The sequence below is a fragment of the Syzygium oleosum genome, unplaced genomic scaffold (genome assembly GCF_021117445.2).
Source record: "Syzygium oleosum isolate NSW1041296 unplaced genomic scaffold, Sole_v2.1 Sole_v2.51, whole genome shotgun sequence".
Classification (NCBI taxonomy): domain Eukaryota; kingdom Viridiplantae; phylum Streptophyta; class Magnoliopsida; order Myrtales; family Myrtaceae; genus Syzygium; species Syzygium oleosum.
In genome coordinates this window covers 274,405-292,603 of record NW_026607535.1, presented here as the reverse complement: position 1 = coordinate 292,603, position 18,199 = coordinate 274,405, and the positions used below count along the sequence as shown (strand labels likewise).

Below are 18,199 nucleotides of genomic sequence, written 5' to 3'. Positions count from 1 at the left end.
GTTGTAAATAGTTGTGTAAGATCAAATTAAAGGTAGATGGAATGATAAAACACTACAAAGCTCGTGTGGTAGCAAAAGGCTTTACTTAAGAGTATGACATTGACTATGATAAGACATTTGCTCTAGTTGAACGTTCTACTTTTGTTCGAAGTCTTTTTGTTGTTCCCACTATTAAGTGATGGCCTCTATCCACATAAGTGTTAAAAATGGCTTCCTTAATATAGAAGCTCCTCCTAGTTACACTCCTACTTCCAACATAGTAGAGGTGGCCACGGTTCGGAACCGACCGGTTCCGGTTCGGAACCGGCGGTTCCGGTTCGTGGCCAAGTGTGAACCGGAACCGGCCAGTTCCGGGCCGGTTCCTATTTTTTTCTGTTTTTTTTCTTTTCCTTTTCCTTTTCTTTTTTTTTTTCTTCCTCCGCGGCCGGCCATAGCTGGGGCCGGCGCCGACCTCCGTGCCGGCCCCGGCCATGGCCGGCCGCGGAGGAAGAAAAAAAAATTAAAATATAAATTATAATTTTAAAAAACAGAAACAAGCAAAAAAGACAAAAGAGAAAAAAGAAAAACAGAAAAGGAAAAGGAAAAGAAAAAGAAGAAAAACAGAAATGAAAAAAAAATTAAAAAAATACTATTCTTGTGATAGAACATTATTCAATATAAATTGTGATTAAAATGTAAATTGTACTCAAATTTATGGACAAAAAGACAAGAGAGAAAGAGAGGGCTTCAACTTAATAAATTATCATTAAGCACATTACAATTCGTTACAACGATCTTAAAAAAAAAGGAGTACAATATATATATCCTAAAATTATCCCAAAACCTAAGCATTCCGTGCGCAGGGGACCAGAGGTCACATATCGTCGGATTATATTTCGATTTTCCTAAGCTCACGTGGGCGTACCCGGTATGAGAAACAAGAGTTCCCGAAATATTTGCCAACTCCAATAGTTCTTTTACCCTCAATCGTCACTACCCGTTCCAAGACCGATAGTGGTAGCGGTAGTATCTCCGTCGTTAAAGAATTCGGATTCATTATTCCGATCTATCTCTTGTTGCCAGTATTGAGCCTTCGCCCAATCGCAACACAAGCTTGCATCTCCACTGATTCTGGATCTAATCTTGAACGATGTTCGTTCAAAATATTACCTCCGGCACTGAATGCTTGTTCGACCGCAACTGTGGAACAAGGGGTTGAAAAAATCTGTTTTGCAATAAGAGAAAGGATTGGGTATTGGCTTGTGTGCCTCTTCCACCAATCCAAAATAAAAAATCTGTACCACCTTCGCGCTTCGAAACTCAAATAAAATGGTTAGATAACTCTCTAATTCAGAAATATTTCCTATTACTCCCTTTTGTTTTTTTTGTCTATGTAATAAAAGTTGGTACCCTCTACTAATTTTACCTGTACTATCATTTTGTATCTCCGTAGATTGAGAAGATCTAATATCACCTAAATTATATTTAGTATAAAATTCATTATATAATTCTATTACTACGTTTTTAACCTCACGTACTATGGTTGTAACATTTGTCACATCATAATGTAAACATTGATAATACGCACGCAAAAAATCATTTAAGCCATCCAATTTGCAACGCGGATCAAAAACACAAGCAACTAAATAAATCATGGGAATTTCACTATAATAATGAAGCCATTTCATTTTCATTGCAACTATAGTATGTTGTAATTCAACATCATTTTCATATTCATCAAAAGTTCCGACAATATTAGTACACTCTACTAAAAATAAATGTGTAGTAGGATAATAAACACCAGACAAAGTATAAGTTGCATCATTAAAAACCTTTAAAAGATCTAAATTTTTTTGGCAAATATGCCACTCTTGTGGGTATAAATTAATCTCAGGTATATTATTAGAAATGAATGCACATAATAAATCTTTATATGCTAAAGATTCACTAAGCAAGTGGAAAGTAGATTTCCAACGAGTTAGAACATCTCTTGGAAATCTTTTTGGCTTTTTGTCATTATCTCTACAAAATCTACCCCATTCTTTCATTTTTTTGGGATGTTTCCATAAAAATTGAATCGCCGTTTTTATTGGTTGAAGAAAAATATCAGGAGTTTTCAAACCATCTTGTACACATAAATTTAAAACATGACAAGCACATCTAATGTGAAAAAATTTTCCGCCAAAAGCGGGTTTACAAATATTTTCTAACTCGGCAATTGAAGCGGTATTTGCTGCGGCATTATCAAAACCAATTGAAAAAATTTTGTTAAGCAAATAATATTCTTCTAAAACTTGCCTAATTATTCTATAAATATTATTTGCCGTATGATGATCATCGAAAACTCTAAATGCAATAACTCTTTTTTGAATAGTCCACTCGTCATCTATCCAATGACATGTTATGCCCATGTAAGAATGATTTTGCCAATGATCACTCCAAATATCACTACCTATATGCACGCATCCATTAAATTGCATAAAAAAGTTTTGTAAATCATTTTTTCCATTTTTGTAAAGATCTTTAATTACTCGTTTAATTGAATTTCTAGGAACACGTTTTGCTTGTGGAGCACATGCTTTTTGTACAAATTCATTAAAACCAAATCTTTCTCCAAAATTAAATGCTAAATGCTCAACGGAAATAAATTTGCCTAATTCTTCCTTATAAGTTTTTTCATTAAAACGAAATAAAGGGGAAGTGTTAGGATTGACGTACCCGGAAATTTGTTGTTGCCCGATATCGATTCCCGTTTCGGTTGGATGTTTGCTCGTAAGATGTCGTTTAAATGTTCCATATCCTTGTCCACCTGTATATTTATATATTTTTCCACAATATTTACAAATTATATCATACCTTTTTTGACCGATATCAAACCTTTCCATTTTCGTGAAGTGATTCCAAATGTCGATGTAAATTCCCGTTCCGCTTCCTTTGTTGTAGATATTTCAGCAGGAGGATGAAAACTTTCTTGCGTCGGGGCGCGCTCCACATTGTGAAAAATTTTGATTTCATCATCTTGAAAATCTGCATATTCACGAGGATCAAAGAATGATGGGATTCCGTCGCGATATTCTTACCTTTGCCGCTTGGCACTCGACTTCCACTTGCCATTTTTCGAATGGATTGAGAGCATTGAGCGGATTAATTGGGAGAATTAATAAAGAATTGCGTGGATTGAGAAAATTGAGAGAATTTTAGAGAATTTGAGAGAATTTCGAGTATTGAGAAAATTTGAGACTTGAGAGAAGAGAATTGGAGAGAATTTGAGAGAATTGTGTGTGTATTGTGAGAATTTGAGAGAATTTATAGGAAAAAATTGGAGGAAATTTAGAATTAAAAAAAAACACATAACCGTTGCAAATTGCAACGGTTATGTGTTTTTTTTTTATTAAAAACGCCCGTTGGGGCGTAGCCGTTGCCCCAACGGGCCGCAAGCGCAAGCCCGCAGCACGGGGCTCGCACGTCTGCCGAGCCCCGCTGCGGATAATTTTTTTTTTTTTTTTTTTGGCGTTTGGCGTTGGCCCGTTGCTGCCATGGCAACGTCGCGCTGCTGCTTTGCGCTTTTTTTTCGAGAACCGGCCGAACCGGTGGTTCCGGCCGGTTCAAATTTTCGGGCCGGAATCGGACCGTATGCCACGGGCGGTTCCGGTTCAACTGGCCCGTCAACGGGCCGGGCCGGGTTTGACCGGGCCGGTTCCGATCCGTTCTGGCCAAAACCGCCCGTGGCCACCTCTACAACATAGTGTGTTGATTACATCGAACATTATATGAACCGAATTAGACTCCTCGTGCATGGTACTCCAAGTTCAATTCCATCATGGAACATCTTGGCTTTATATCTAATCCATATGACAATGCTCTCTTTGTGTAGTGAACATCTCGTGGATATATTCTACTATTGTTATATGTAGACGGCATGGTTATTACTAGCGATAATCATATCGGCATTACAAAACTCAAAAATTATCTCATTCAGCCGTTTGAAATGAAATATCTTGGGCAACTCAATTATTTCTAGGTTTGGAGGTTGTTTCAAATTCCTCTGGCTATTATCTTTCAAGCTAAATACGTCACCGATCTTCTTTCTCGAGCAGAATTCAGTGATAAAAAGATTGCTACAACTCTCGTGGAGACAAATACAAAATATGACAACAAAGATGGGACTGCTTTTCCGAATCCCATACTCTATTGATAATTAGTTGGCAATCTTGATATTTTTTTGTTACTCGTTTTGATATCGCTTATGTTGTTCACACTGCCAGTCAGTTCACAACGACACCTTGTACAACTCACTTTACTATTGTTCTTCACATTCTTCACTATGTCAAGGGTACCTTATTTCACGGTCTTTGTTTTTTCTCACTCTATTTTAAAGTTGACGGCTTACTCCGATGTTGACTTCGCTAGTGATCCTTTTGATCATCCGATGTTGACTACGCTAGTGACCCTTTTGATCATCACTCCACTACAGGCTACTACATCTTTATAAGTTCACTCATCTCACGGCATATCAACAAACAGATAGTTATCGCTTGATCTAGCACCAAAGCTAAATATCGTGTTTTTGTTGATATGACATCAAAATTACTATTGTTGCACTAGTTATTAGAAAAAATGGGAGTCCGTCATAATTGTGAAATGGTCATTTATTGTGAGAACCGGAATGCTATTCCAATAGGCCAAAATGATGTTTTCCATGAGCACACCAAATATATTGAAATAGACCGTCATTTCATATGATATCACATACTTCACGGCATTGTATGACTCGTTTTTACTTCATCTGTTAATCAAACTGCCGATATCTTCACAAAGGCACTTTCACGTCCACTCGAATGAGTTCTTTTCTCCTAGCTCTAGTGGATTTCTTTCTAGTTACCTTGAGTTTGAAGGGAATGTTAGAGATATTTATGAGATTCTGGATATCTTCCTAATTAATTATAATTGATATTGTAATATTTTTTATTACTTTGAACTATCATCCCGTAAAACATATAAGTAGTCTCATGTACTCTTCATTATGAACATGAAAATTTGTAGAAATTTCACATTTCTCTTTTGCGCATAGTTCTTATCTAGATAACTTAATTTCGAGTAATTTTAGCTTTTTATAATAAGGGTCTTATTAACCATCTTCATCAATCATACCTAATAAAGAAATATTTACATTTTCAATAAACCGAATGTGCATAACACGAGAAAAACAATGCTTTAGAAATGACAACCTCTTGCGATTCAGATGTTTAACAAGTGCTCGAGAACAATGGTCAACAAAATCCATATCGCTTTTAAACTCTACGACCCCCAGCAGACAGACTCCCCAGAACAATTGAATGGAGGGAGAGAAATCAATCGACTGCGTAGGCATTGATAAAGGGAATTGAATGTGGGAGAGAGATAGGAAGGAACACATGGCTTGCACCTCAAGAAGACATCAGAGAGCATGAAGGGGCTCAAATGGTTAGGTGCATGGTAACGTTCAACCTCCTGCCTCCATAAAGAGGATCATTAAAACCCAAACCCAGCCCTCTTCGAAAGTCCACGTTGATTCAATGCTCTGGTCTTTGATGGCCTAACATAAATCGAAAAACAGGAAAAGGCTTTCGGCTCCAGCTTCCTCTTCGTGCCTATAAATTTGATAAAATAGATCTCGTTATATAATCGAAATTGTTACTGATTAAAATTGGGAAACTCTGTATATTTAATACAGCATCCTTAGCACACTTGTCGACATAACTGAACTGTTATTAAATCAAATGAAGAACCTATTAATAAGAGCGCACGTTAAGATTTACTATAAATGAGAAAAAGAAACATGTACTTACTGTTAGTACATTCGAAATAAGTTAAAAAGTATAGTAATTCCATGCGCCATAAGACATAAATTTGGCGAATGTGCATTGATCATACTTTTGAAGGAATGAGTTTAACCTTTTTGTAGCGCATGCAGTTTCTCTAACTTGCGTGTGAAATAAAACTTATGATTTGTTTGGTTTATATGATCGAGCCATTCGAGCTCCTATGGGGATCTTGTTTCAACAAAGTGCAATAGATAATTTTTAACCTTTTGCCGAAAGGACACTTTAACTTGCAAGATTTTCTTCATAAAATAGAGAGGAAATTGTAAAAGAAGTCATATGTAAAAGAACTCATATTAAAATATTTTTTTTTTCATTTTATAGTTTATATTTCACCATTTACAGTGCTTCTGAAGTTGCAAGAAGACGCTATTGTTAATTATTTCCTGATTTTAGTCTATGCATGACTTGACTTTGGCATAAAAAAAGGGAAAACAATTACTTTATACGGCACTTTTAATTTCCATCAATGCTTTCACTTATTCACCTCTTAATTGATATCGTGGCATCCTTTATTGCTAGACCATGGTCGGAGTTATCACGCTAGCATCTTGTACAAGATATTGTTAATGAGTGCCTTTAGGGTACTTAATCATCATGCCTGATTAAAAGAAAAAATATCTTCATATTCAATGCACTGATTGTGCACAACACAAGAACATTCGGGCCATGGGAATGACAAGATATCCTTATTCAGATGTTCAACCGATACTACAAGGCACCCCTTAACAAAACTCCTTGACATGAGGCTAAGATCCCCCTCGATGCAGGTATAGATCGACTCGAGTTCTTCCAACGGGGATCATGAAATCATCTATAAGTGAATCGGGTACCACTCATCCATATCAAACAGTGATGTACGCGTACTAAACTATACCGGGATCATACGCAACATACAATGATGTGTCCGAGGTGGAGGTAGGTCATCATCCTTAAAGGACTTTTCTCGGGATTCAAACGGGGGATTAAGTGTTATTTATTGTAGGAGGTTCGGTGCATCAATGAATTGGTGTCCATAAATAGGGGCCATCATCAATTTAGAGTCATCCTCCTCCTCCACATCGCAGCAACCCTCTTTAACGCCAGTCCAGCAGTCTCTTCGAGTGTGCGAGTGGAAGCCTTCAGGAGTGTAGGTGAAGGCTATTTTCTGGACATTAATACATCGCAACTGCATTCTGTGCAAAAAATATTAGATGGGATTGGGATTGGAACGCTACTTCATACTCTCCCTCTCCCTCTCTATTGGACTTAGAACTTAACATCAAAGCCGGTACGACCCACAAGTTTCGTCATCATTGCCTGGTCGATTTGACACGACAGGTGTGTCTAAAACTCCAATGCCCACGATTAAAAATTCCAATCTTACCAATTCGTGCCTCAGGCGTACTCGTTAAAGCTACTTAAATAGTAAACACGCATATCCACATGCTTTCAAAAAAAATAAATAAGTTTTGAATATGAACATCATGTCGCCAAAGCGTAATCGACGACCCTTAACAAGTGTTGTATGGACGCTCTTCAACAATCTCCTTAATATTCTAACTCAATGGATCACATGGAGCGGGAATCAAATCAAGACTTCATATTTCTCCTAGTAAGCAAAGTTTCAATCATTCTTACCGATTCGACGATTAACCCTCTTGATATCACTTGATAATGAGATTCATGGGATTGTTAAGGATTCTTGTAAATGGACGGATCCATAAATGCCTAAATGGCGCGATTACAAATAGGAGAGGAAAAAGGGTAATCGAAATTGCAATTTTTTCCATCTTTAGGGATTAGGTGACGAAGGAAGAGCAAGTGTTTTGAATGCTTTTGATTTAAAGAAGGGTAAGTCAATCTACCGTGAATTGAATCCGGATCAGCAAAACGCAACCAGAAACACACTTCCGATTCGAGTCCTCAAAAAAACTAATTAAGAAGGTCCACCCTTCCGTGTCGACGTTCGCGCATCGTCATCGTGAATTTAAGACGAGTCATTTTGGAAAGTTGAGAAAATTAAAGTCGGGGGTTATTCAATTCTTGCACCTTCCTCGGCCAAACAGCATTTAAAACCAGAGATGGAAGAGGGTTTTGTCCATAGAACAGTGCTAGGTTTAGACGATGTATTGGTAAGGTACATTCATGCACATTGCAAAATTATAATAACCCTTTTTTTTCCCCAACATTTTCGAAGATTAAACTAAATGGACCCTCGTATTTTATTCGGAGATTTTACTAAAGAATGCCTCAGAGTATTAATTAAACATTTCAAAATATAAATTCTTTTTTAACTCGGGAGCAATCTTTGTTTATTAAGTAGCTTACACGATCCATAATGGATCACGTTTAGCCTTTTATTAATTTAATATGACATATATCCTGATATTGCCTTTTGATATTTTGCTCTTTTTTTCTCAATTTTTCGCATAATTCATACCGTTGGGAAGATGGCATAGTTACTCTCCGTTAGACTTGCTCTACGGGTGGGCTTGCGCGTGCTCGAGTCGAACTTGCTTTGACCATACCCTACAGAGCACTTGGTCTTGGTGTTGAGGTTGATGTCTTGTATTTTGTTATCCAAGAGATTATGAGGCGGTTTCGAAAGGTCCCCTGACGACTGGACAGCACGGGGGTCCCGCTTCGGGGGGGGGGTCCGGGGGGGGCCGCCCCGGCGGGGGTCATGGGGGCAGCGCCCCCGAGCCGCCAGAGGCATTTTATGTTTGGTCATAGAAGTATTTAAATGGGAAAGCTAAATATTTTAGGCTATGTGGGTAATTTTGTAATTTGTGCCATGTAGGGTTTTGCTATATATATTTAGGACGAAACGGATCTCTAAAAAAGAGGCAGGCGTGAGAAAGAGTGGCTGTACACTTTTCTACGTTATTAGTGAAACGGATCTCTTCTCCCCGTGGACGTAGATAGGCGGAACATCTCCCCTGCTGAACCATGTAAATTTTTGTGTTGTGCGAATTTCCATTACTTTCTTGCATCGTTGATAGAATCGAATTTAGATATTCGACACTTGGGATTCGATGGCTGGACCAAAGTTCACTTATGAAGAGTGTTTTTCCAATAAATACGGAAAGATGATTTCTAAAACATTTATGAAGTTATAATCAAATGTCATTCGGAAATTAAAATGTCCATAAAAAAACAAATATCAAAAGGGCGAATGGCCCTCGATGCTACAATTACGTCCTCGGCATTCTAGTTGCTTGTCTACCGCATTACAAAACACTGCATCGGCCCAAACACCATCTAAGTCGATACGATATTTTATTTTCAGCATTAATTTATATCCTTTTTTTGGTCGGAAAAATATAGAAATGAATAGATGGAAAATATTACTCGTCAAATATTATTAACGAAGGATTTTTCATATGATTCAATTCAATGAAATAACTGGTTGGGATTGGGATTTATCTACATGGGCATTGAATACGACCATAACTCCACATAACTTCCCCTCCTTAAATTCCTCGTCCATTTTTTCTGCCTCCTTCGGCTTCCATTCCCCCCTCCTCCCCCCCATTTAATGTCGCAACCATAAATGAAACATTAACCACACCATTTAATGGATCTATTTCCCTTTCATAATTTTCCCATTATATAAATAAAAAAAAAAGAAACGAATAAAAAATTCGAATAAATCGAGAAACAAAAAATAAAAAAAGATATTTCTGCCCCGCCCTCCCTCCCTCCCCCGGCGTTATATAACGGCCCTCCACCTCCGTCTGTTCACTGATGGACTTGCGAAAGTTCAATTCCTATCGCCCTCTGCTTCCTCCTCCTTCGCTTTGAACCTCTGCCTCTGCTTCTTCTTCTTCTCCTTCTCCTTCTCCTCTGTTCGCCCCAACAATCTCGAGAAGGGAAGGGAGATGGCTGCGGATGTCAGCTCCACGGTCGGGTACATGAGCGGGTTCAGTAAGGAGGAGGGCAAGCACGTCAGGGGAGGCGGAGGTGGTGGCGGGAACGAGAAGCCGGCGGCGCTCGTCACGCGCGACTTGCTCGGCGGGCTGCACGAGATCGAGTCTCGCGAGCTCGACCTCGACTTGCAGGTGCCCGCGGGCTGGGAGAAGCGTCTCGATTTGAAGGTTCGTTGGAATCGGGCTCTTCTTCTTCTTCTTCTTCTTCTTCCCGAATCGCAGGTTAATTTGTAGGAACGGCTCGTGCCTAGACAACAATTGGATTACAGAACAGTCTGTGCAATTCTGGATATTTTTGCGATGTTATCAATTTTTGCGATATGTTCGCGAGGAGGCTTCCTGATCGATGCCCTGCTATGTTTGTGAAACAGAGCAGAATCATGTCTTTGCAACTCATCGTGTTGTAGGCTGTGTATTTGTATACTCGAAGGGCAAAATCGTAGTGAATTTTGGCAGTGACCGAAATTCTTGATGACTTCATGAATAGTCAGGTGGCAATGTACATGACACTAGTCAATCCGAGGGGCATTTAGAAAGATGATTCGTGAGCGAACTGTAGTAGTATTTGTGATGCCAGATAAGGAATGATCGCAGCTTTCGATCATAACATTTGTTGAGACCACTCTTCCTTGGCTTCTCAGCCGAAAATCTGCCCTGTCTCTTGACGAGGTTCTTGGTGTATCTGGTGTTTCTGTTGATGAAGCCATACATGAGGCTCCTTTTGCTTGGCGATTTCTTTCTGGGTTTAATTTGGTGATTGCTTTACCTGCTTGGTCCTGTTAAATTCTTCTTATTCATACCATACTAAGATGTCTGAACTTTCAATGTCATTGCCTGATACTCGTTTCTGTCAGCAAGGGAGGATTGTTACTTTTCAAGAGAGAACGATCTGATAAGGTTTTTTGGTCTTTAGTCCGTATTGATCCGAGATATATATAATTAGGCGTTACTTGTTCATTCTTTCAGTCAGGAAAAATCTACATTCAAAGGTGCAATTCACTGAGTTCGTTGTCTTCGTCTGATCCCAAGCGCCAAGCCGACCAAAGGCTCGCCAAGCTCCAAGACTTGAACTTCCCGCCCTCACCATCGAAACCCTTGCTGAACCTCTTTGATGATGCTTGCTTAGACTTGAAGTTGATGTCGTCGCCGTCATTGCCTTCGTCCTGCAGCTACCAGAGTGTGTGCACTCTCGACAAAGTAAAGTCGGCTCTAGAGAAAGCAGAGCGAGAACCAATCAAGAAGTGCGTGCCGCCCTATTGGAGATCATCGCCATCATCTTCGTTATCGCCTTCTAATTCGTCCTCATCGTCTTCAATCAGAGAAAAGCACCGAGAGGCGAACGACGACAATGTGTCGCCAACCACAGTGGCTGCAGGATGCCCGAGTTGCTTGCTCTATGTGTTGATCTCGACGAGCAATCCAAAGTGCCCGAGTTGCGATATGATGGTACCATTGCCGGGCTTAAAGAGACCTCGGATCGATCTCAACATGTCAATATGAGGAGGATCGTGTTCTCGAGGTTTAAAATTGTAAATGATGGACGAGATGGGTCTTCTTTAGATATATTTGTTTATGTTTAGTGGGAGGTTAGTGCAGTAGCGCCTGTAAATTTAGCCTCTGAGCATGTGCTGCTTAGCATGGGTGATAGGATTTCATAATAGAGCGAGTGTTTATTCAGACTCTTTTTCCTTTCCTTTCTTTTTTTTAATTTGGAACTCGTTATACATAATGTTGTATCAATGTATAAGTGCATAGTAAGTTGCCGCGAATTTCACAACGGTGCGGTTAATTTCTGAATGGGAGGAGACGAAAGAAAGTTGTACTTGTTCATTCTAGGGTGAGATCACTGGGATGACTTTCAAGTTCCTTTTGTGCTCCGATTGCTCGTTAGTGTCTTTCTACTTGAATTGGCTTCTAAGTTCGTGATCAAGCTTTTCCCAGTTGCTCTTAGGCGATAGAGTCATTGTTCGTCTTTTCGCAGATTCTTCTCTGATCGTCGTCGCCTCCATCCACCGTGTATACCACGCAAACGAGATCAAGAGAGAGTGAGATCGAGAGAGAGAGAGAGTCACACGTACCACGATGTAGTCGGAGATCAACTTAGCCCAATTAGGCTGAAAATGATCGGACCCAGCTGGACTGATCTTGGTGCTTGGGTGTGTTGCCGAATCTTTAGAGCTTTGTTTGGCTGGGCAGCTTTGAAGCTAACCAAAAGAAATTGGCTCCATTTGACATCGAATTGTGAGAATATCCATTTCTCGAAGACTCTGTGGCCGGGATCTCGTATCCTCGTGAATGATGAGGGAAAAGCCTTCTTCAGTAATAAGGCATTGCCAATTAACGGTGTGCGTCTAGGTTAGACTTCCTCTAAATCATCGTCGTAAGGAAACAATCAAAACAGATTGAACAAACATAAATTTAACATTTGAAAGAGCAAATCTCCATAGTTTAGTGAGATACTAGAACTCTTACGATCACCATTGAATCTAACATTCAGAAGAGATTCAGTGATATGCTAGAGCTCATGAGATCATTATTAAAGCTGGAGGCAGAAAACCTGTACATGAATAGAGCACAAGATATTGAATCCCCGAAAGTATATCATTAAACTCTGAAATCTAGATTGGGAGAGGAAGAATCTCTAGCTCCTATCTCTCTCCATGTCTTCTCCAACCTTTAGTCATGTAGGGAGGGTTTGAGCTAGTCTTACCTACATTAGGTTTTTTTTTTTTTTTTCAATTCTTGTCTCCCGATCTAGATATGATAACTCTCTTTTCCCGATTTAGATTTGGAAGTTTAATAAATATGTTTTTGGAGATTTGATGCCTCGATGCTTTGTTCGTGTATAAAACCTCTGCCTTCAAATTCAATGGTGATCGTAGGAACTCTAGCGCCTCTAAACCACAAAGATTTGCTTTCCCAAATATTAAATCCATATTCATTCAACTTGTTTTGGTTGTCATTCTCTATGATGATAGTGTAAGAGGAAGGCGAACCCAAGCGTTACAAAGATATGAGATACAGTAAGCAATAGCCAATTACTTTGCTTGACATATTCGTTTTTTGTGAAACGAAAGTGTGCTTAACCTTAGCGATGCTTCGTTGATCCTCATTGTTTTCGGGTTTGACTTTGTTTTCCAGTATTATGAGCTTTGCTTGCTTTGATTTGCCTTTGCTATTTATGTACTTTTCATGTATTATTTTGAATAATGAATATAATAATTTTTGATAAAAAAAAATAGCCGAATAACAAAGTGACTGAAATTGCGAAGCTCTAGTCAAATCTAGACGATGTGAACTTTTAATAAAAGTTGGCTTTTTTTTTTGTATGTCATATTACTAACTTTCCTCACTCTCTGATTTTTACTTTGCCTCTTGCACAGCACGGGAGTCGAACCCCATATCTGTAATATTAGCGTCCCCAATCCCTTTATCAGTAGAGCCGCATGCCTATTGGCAAAAAAAAAATTAACTTGAGCCAGTATTGAATTCACTTGAATCAGAACAAAACCAGGTCCAAATTATTTACATTGAATACAACTTGGTGCTAAACTTAATTTTGTGGGGTGACTAACCATTAACCTGGTTGCAATTATGTTTCGGGTTTACTGTGCGTTTATCTCATTGAAAACTTCATAATAAAGAAAAATATCAATAGAAATTATTTTAGTGATTTCCTTCTTGTCAGAAGAAAAAATTATTTTCCCTCAATCTAATCTTGTTGTATTCGGTTCATCGAAAACGTTGTCCGTAAAGCAATTAGCTTTCGGTAATCAAAGTACCAAAATGTTGGAAAACAATTTTTCGAAAATAGTTTTCGATCTGCAATCGAAATCTATAATTGCAGGGACCAATAAAAGAATATCTGTTATAGCGTGGAAACTAAGCAAATAATATACTACTTTAGTGGATTAGAATATTTCTTCGATTTTTCCCCTTTTTTTTATGCTAGTAAAGTATAAACATGGCATCTGACCAAAAAATAAAAAAGTACAAACATGGCACCACCAACACAAATAGGGAATAAGAAGGGGACCCAGCAATAGCAGCCATTACATTCGGCCATTTTCCTTTTTTAAATTAAAGATACAGAGACTTTCCCAATATTAAAAAAAGATATAAATATAGAGAAAAAAATTTTGATTTATTAATCACATTTATTTCCAGTATTAAAATTTTGCTTAAAGGACTAATTGCTCTTAAAACAAAGCTGTCCTTCGGCCATTATTCAAATTTCACTACACCAAAATCATTCGGATTTGTTTTTGGGTAACATTTAATCACAATTTAAAAAAAATTATGAATTTGAAAGCATATTATTTCAAAAAGCTTTTCCCAAACAAATAAGTTTTTCGAAAAATAGCGAACTGCATTTTTAAAATTTTTTTTACTTGCGCTTTTGATATCAGGGATTATGTTGATTTTTTTTCATTTACTATCGAAGGCCTGACACAAAGGTAATGTCTTGCATGAACAATTCATTCATGTTCGATTACTAAAGAACTAACTTCCACCATTAAATATCTAATAGAAGTACTGCCATTAAGTTCGATTACTGTTCTTTAGACTTTTGTGAAAGTTACTTTCTCAATAAAAGAGAATATAAGTTTCAAAAATATTTTGTGGTTCAAATCGATGCTTTTTGTTTTATTCGAAATTGAAAAATATTAATTTTTTTTATGATAAAAGAATTCAATTATAAGGCATTTGTATCTCTTCGGGTAATACAATGGCAATATAAATCAAGAAAATCTAAGGGAAAATGGCACATGTGATTTATGAACTTTAATCCAATATGCAATGTGGTCCTTGAACTTTTAATTTGTTCAATGTAATTCCTAAACTTTAATTCAATGTGCAATATAGTCTCTGAACTTTTAATTTGTTCAATGTAAGCCCTAAATTTTTGCTACATGTGTAATCTAATCCTTTGACTATATGAAAGTGTTCAATGTTGTTTTGATTTGAAATTAATGGAAAGATCGAATTAAGCATTTTCATATAGTTCAGGGACTACATTGAATATCACATTAAATAAATTAAAATTTCAGGGATCACGTTGAACATTAGGCTAAAATTTAGAGACTATATTGTATTGCATATTGAATCAAAGTTCAAGGAGTATGTGTGTCGTTATCCCAAAATCTAATAATTTCTTTCAATTTTGATACTTCGTGAGAATGATAATTTAATAATAAATACAGAGAAGCGCACAACGCATTTCCACACCCACTCCGTCGTCGGAGTCAAATCTGCACCTCAGAGCGAACCAGCTCGCGACCGAGAGGAGGAGGAGGAGGAGGAGGAGGAGAGGAAGGCAGGGGACGATGCAGATCTTCGTGAAAACCCTAACGGGGAAGACGATCACGCTCGAGGTCGAGAGCAGCGACACCATCGACAATGTCAAAGCCAAGATTCAGGTCCGTAATTCGCGCTTCTTTCCTTTCGGTTTCCCGGTCGTGTTTTCGCGGCAGCGCGCTGGTTTTCGCCTCTCGCGCGGTTTCTCGTGCCTGCTCATCTTCTGGTGAAAGATTTTTGCTTGGTCGGTTTTTCCCTTAGGATCATTCGATTAGGGTTTTTGCTGGGATGAATCTCTCTAGCAAGCAAAAGGTTTTAGATGATTGGGCTTCTGGTGTACCGGTAATGTGACGGTCTTGTCAAGTCACAGCGACGAGTAACCTCTCTAGTTCTGATGGACTGATGATATCTTGTATGTGGCCTTTGAGTTGGTTTGTAGAGGAAATGTTGCGCTGAGAGGTATGCTTGGGAATCGTCCTTTGAAAAAATCAAATTTCAATTGGGGTTTTGGATTATATGTGTAGAAACCAAGTGGAGCAAGTAAGCAATATGCTAATGGGATGGAGGTGCTTGTGCTTGGTTTGACATGAGAATTCTGCTTTCTCTATTAGGACAAGGAAGGTATTCCTCCGGACCAACAGCGATTGATCTTTGCTGGTAAGCAATTGGAAGATGGACGAACTCTTGCGGACTATAACATCCAAAAGGAGTCGACCCTTCATCTGGTGTTGAGGCTCAGGGGAGGAACTATGATCAAGGTTAAGACCCTTACTGGGAAGGAAATTGAAATAGATATTGAGCCGACCGATACCATCGACCGTATCAAGGAAAGGGTTGAAGAGAAAGAAGGAATTCCACCTGTCCAGCAAAGGTACTCTTTCTCTCTCATACTATTTGGTGCTATTATTGCATTGTTATTCTGTTCCTTTTGACTCTGTACTAATTTTCTTGAACTTTGAATTGCTCCTTATTTTGTTTCATACCTGCTTTTCTGCAAGTCTGACTGTGGTTTCCTGCAACTTCCTTAAGGTATTATATGGTACAGTTGTTCTTGCTCTGTGGGTAGATTTGGTAGATTGTGAAATTCTGTGATATCCTTGATACTTATCTGGTCGAGTTAATCCAGTTTAAGAAATACTATTTTTGGGTTCACTGACGTGAGTGCTTTGCTTAATCATTCTCCTTGGAATCAGAATGAATGATTGGGGTTTCTCTTCTGTTAGTTTATATTGCTTGGTTCCTGATTTCCTTTTTCTTCACCTTTTGTAGTGAAACTAATGACTCATTTACTGTTCTTTGGTGGTAAAAGATGAAATCTTTCTTGGCATGCGTTTACGTTTGTCTGTTGCCTAGGGATCTTATACCAAATATAGCGCATAGGTTCATGAATCTTCATGGCATCCTTAGATGGGCTGTGTTTAATTAGACTTGGGATTGGGTCTTCATATATTTTTTGGCCTTTTTCTTTTTGTGAAGTTTTTGTTTCCTGGGTGTCTGTCCTTTGGCTTTTGCTGTGGAGATAGTTGTGAAATTACTACTCCCAAAAAATAAAAGGAAAAGAGAGATATCTAAAAGCTTGCAATGTTTATGGGTGTAGATTCGTCAGTTTCTACAGCGTCAATCATGAAGTAAGCTCTACCATAACATGTTTTATGCCTTTAATTCTAAATCTCTGATCCTTTAGCTCAGAGTGAAATCCTCACTCGTTTGAAACTTTGGGTGGCTTGGACGGTTATGATAAATTCTGGGGAAACCTTGTTTTCCTGGTCTCTTCGTAGTTGTTTATTCCCGAGAGTTGTCTTCGAGCTATATATGGCATTTAGCTTGTTCAATTGATGATGGCAATATTACAGGCTTGTTCTATCACTTGCTTCACTGTAAAAGAAAATGGTAAAGCTCTCTGCGGTCAACATTTTGCTTTCTTGTTCTAGGAAAATGCAACTTTATTTGTCTTGAAACTTATGAGACTGTTCTTCATCCACTTAATTCAGTTTTTTATTTTCTTATGTGAGTTCATAGCAGTTTGGTTGAGTGAGTAATTTCATTGTAGGGATAAGAAACTACACAGAAGTGATACTCTCCCGTATTTACATGGAGGGAGGTGTTCGTGAAAATTGGACCTGATTTTATTTGATTATATCTACAGTTTTGCTTGCACTAATATATTGATATAATCCTATATCTTCCTGTCTTTATCAAAAGGTCTTGGTGAATTGGTGCTTTTACATCTCCTAAAAACTTCACCACCTTTTTATTCTTTGGTTCTTAATGATGGCTGTAGCAAAGGTCTTCTGTGTGTGAGTCCATATAGTTATGATCAATGGTCTTCTCCACTTCCATTATTTCATTTGTTTTCCCTCAGCGAAACTGATATTGACGTTGATATTTCTTTAGCATGGAACCTCTGAATCTTATCATTTTCGCTTTCAATTGGTTTACAGGCTTATATATGCCGGTAAGCAGCTTGCAGACGATAAAACAGCTCGAGACTACAACATTGAGGGTGGCTCTGTCCTCCATCTTGTGCTTGCACTGAGAGGTGGCAGATTTTAATTGAATCTTACCATACTGGGGTTGTGTTCACTGTTGGCACTTCATTGAACTAAAGAAAGCTTGCTTAATCCTTTTGCAGTGTGGATAGACTTGAGATGTTATAAGCAACTCTATGAACATGATAATTGCCTTTTTGCTCTATTCCTGTTGTTGTTTTTTCTTAAATCTGCTTTTGCATCAGAGCTTGGATCACCAATATTTGCCTTCTTAAATTATAGCGCACAAGCATGCTGATTGCCACTGGTTTTGCTCAAGCAGTGCAGCGTATTTAGAGCGTTGAGTTTGTGCATGGATTCATCTTAGGATTGTATCCCGCAAGATATATATGTTCACAACTCCGGTATGACATCTCACAAACTTTGGAGCATCTCGGAGGTTTTCGATCTTGACACGCTCTTGACAGTTTTGACATAAGATGTCAAAAGCCAATTTGGATACAGCGTAACATAATGTGTTGGAGTAAAACTGCAATTTCTCTGTTCATCAGTCCATGAACCACCCAAAGGTGACTACAGGAGATAGTACCCTGCGAGGCGTTTTCTCATGTCAAAATCAGCGATTTATCTTTCCATTTTCTTCATTTCTGCTACGTACCGA

The 18,199-nt window shown here is 38.4% G+C and overlaps 2 protein-coding genes across 3 annotated transcripts in view; both read left to right on the top strand.

The window, feature by feature from the left end:
• The window catches only part of LOC115689618 (ubiquitin-NEDD8-like protein RUB2), a 91,018-nt gene extending 73,275 nt beyond the window's left edge, over nt 1–17,743 (top strand). Inside the window, exons 2-4 of one of the 2 annotated variants that reach the window (XM_056307186.1) lie at nt 15,042–15,171; nt 15,661–15,920; nt 17,491–17,743. In XM_056307186.1, coding sequence (XP_056163161.1) covers nt 15,079–15,171; nt 15,661–15,920; nt 17,491–17,602 — 465 coding nt within the window. In that variant the 5' untranslated portion in view covers nt 15,042–15,078 and the 3' untranslated portion in view covers nt 17,603–17,743. Of the gene's footprint in view, nt 1–14,969; nt 15,172–15,660; nt 15,921–17,490 lie in introns of those variants that run through there. The other variant, XM_030615725.2, reaches the window with a different exon arrangement.
• On the top strand, nt 9,578–11,613 carry LOC115689619 (uncharacterized). The gene is made up of 2 exons (XM_030615726.2): nt 9,578–9,919; nt 10,718–11,613. Exons 1-2 carry the CDS (start codon nt 9,704–9,706, stop codon nt 11,249–11,251), a joined length of 750 nt encoding a protein of 249 aa, XP_030471586.1. The 5' UTR covers nt 9,578–9,703; the 3' UTR covers nt 11,252–11,613.
• Nucleotides 17,744–18,199: the final 456 nt, after the last annotated feature.

What these genes read in the sequence shown, in the direction of transcription:
- LOC115689619 (XM_030615726.2), top strand. Translation starts at nt 9,704, where the DNA reads ATGGCTGCGGATGTCAGCTCCACGGTCGGGTACATGAGCGGGTTCAGT. An exon ending in AGAAGCGTCTCGATTTGAAG is followed by an intron (nt 9,920 to 10,717) that starts GTTCGTTGGAAT and finishes TCATTCTTTCAG; the next exon opens with TCAGGAAAAATCTACATTCA.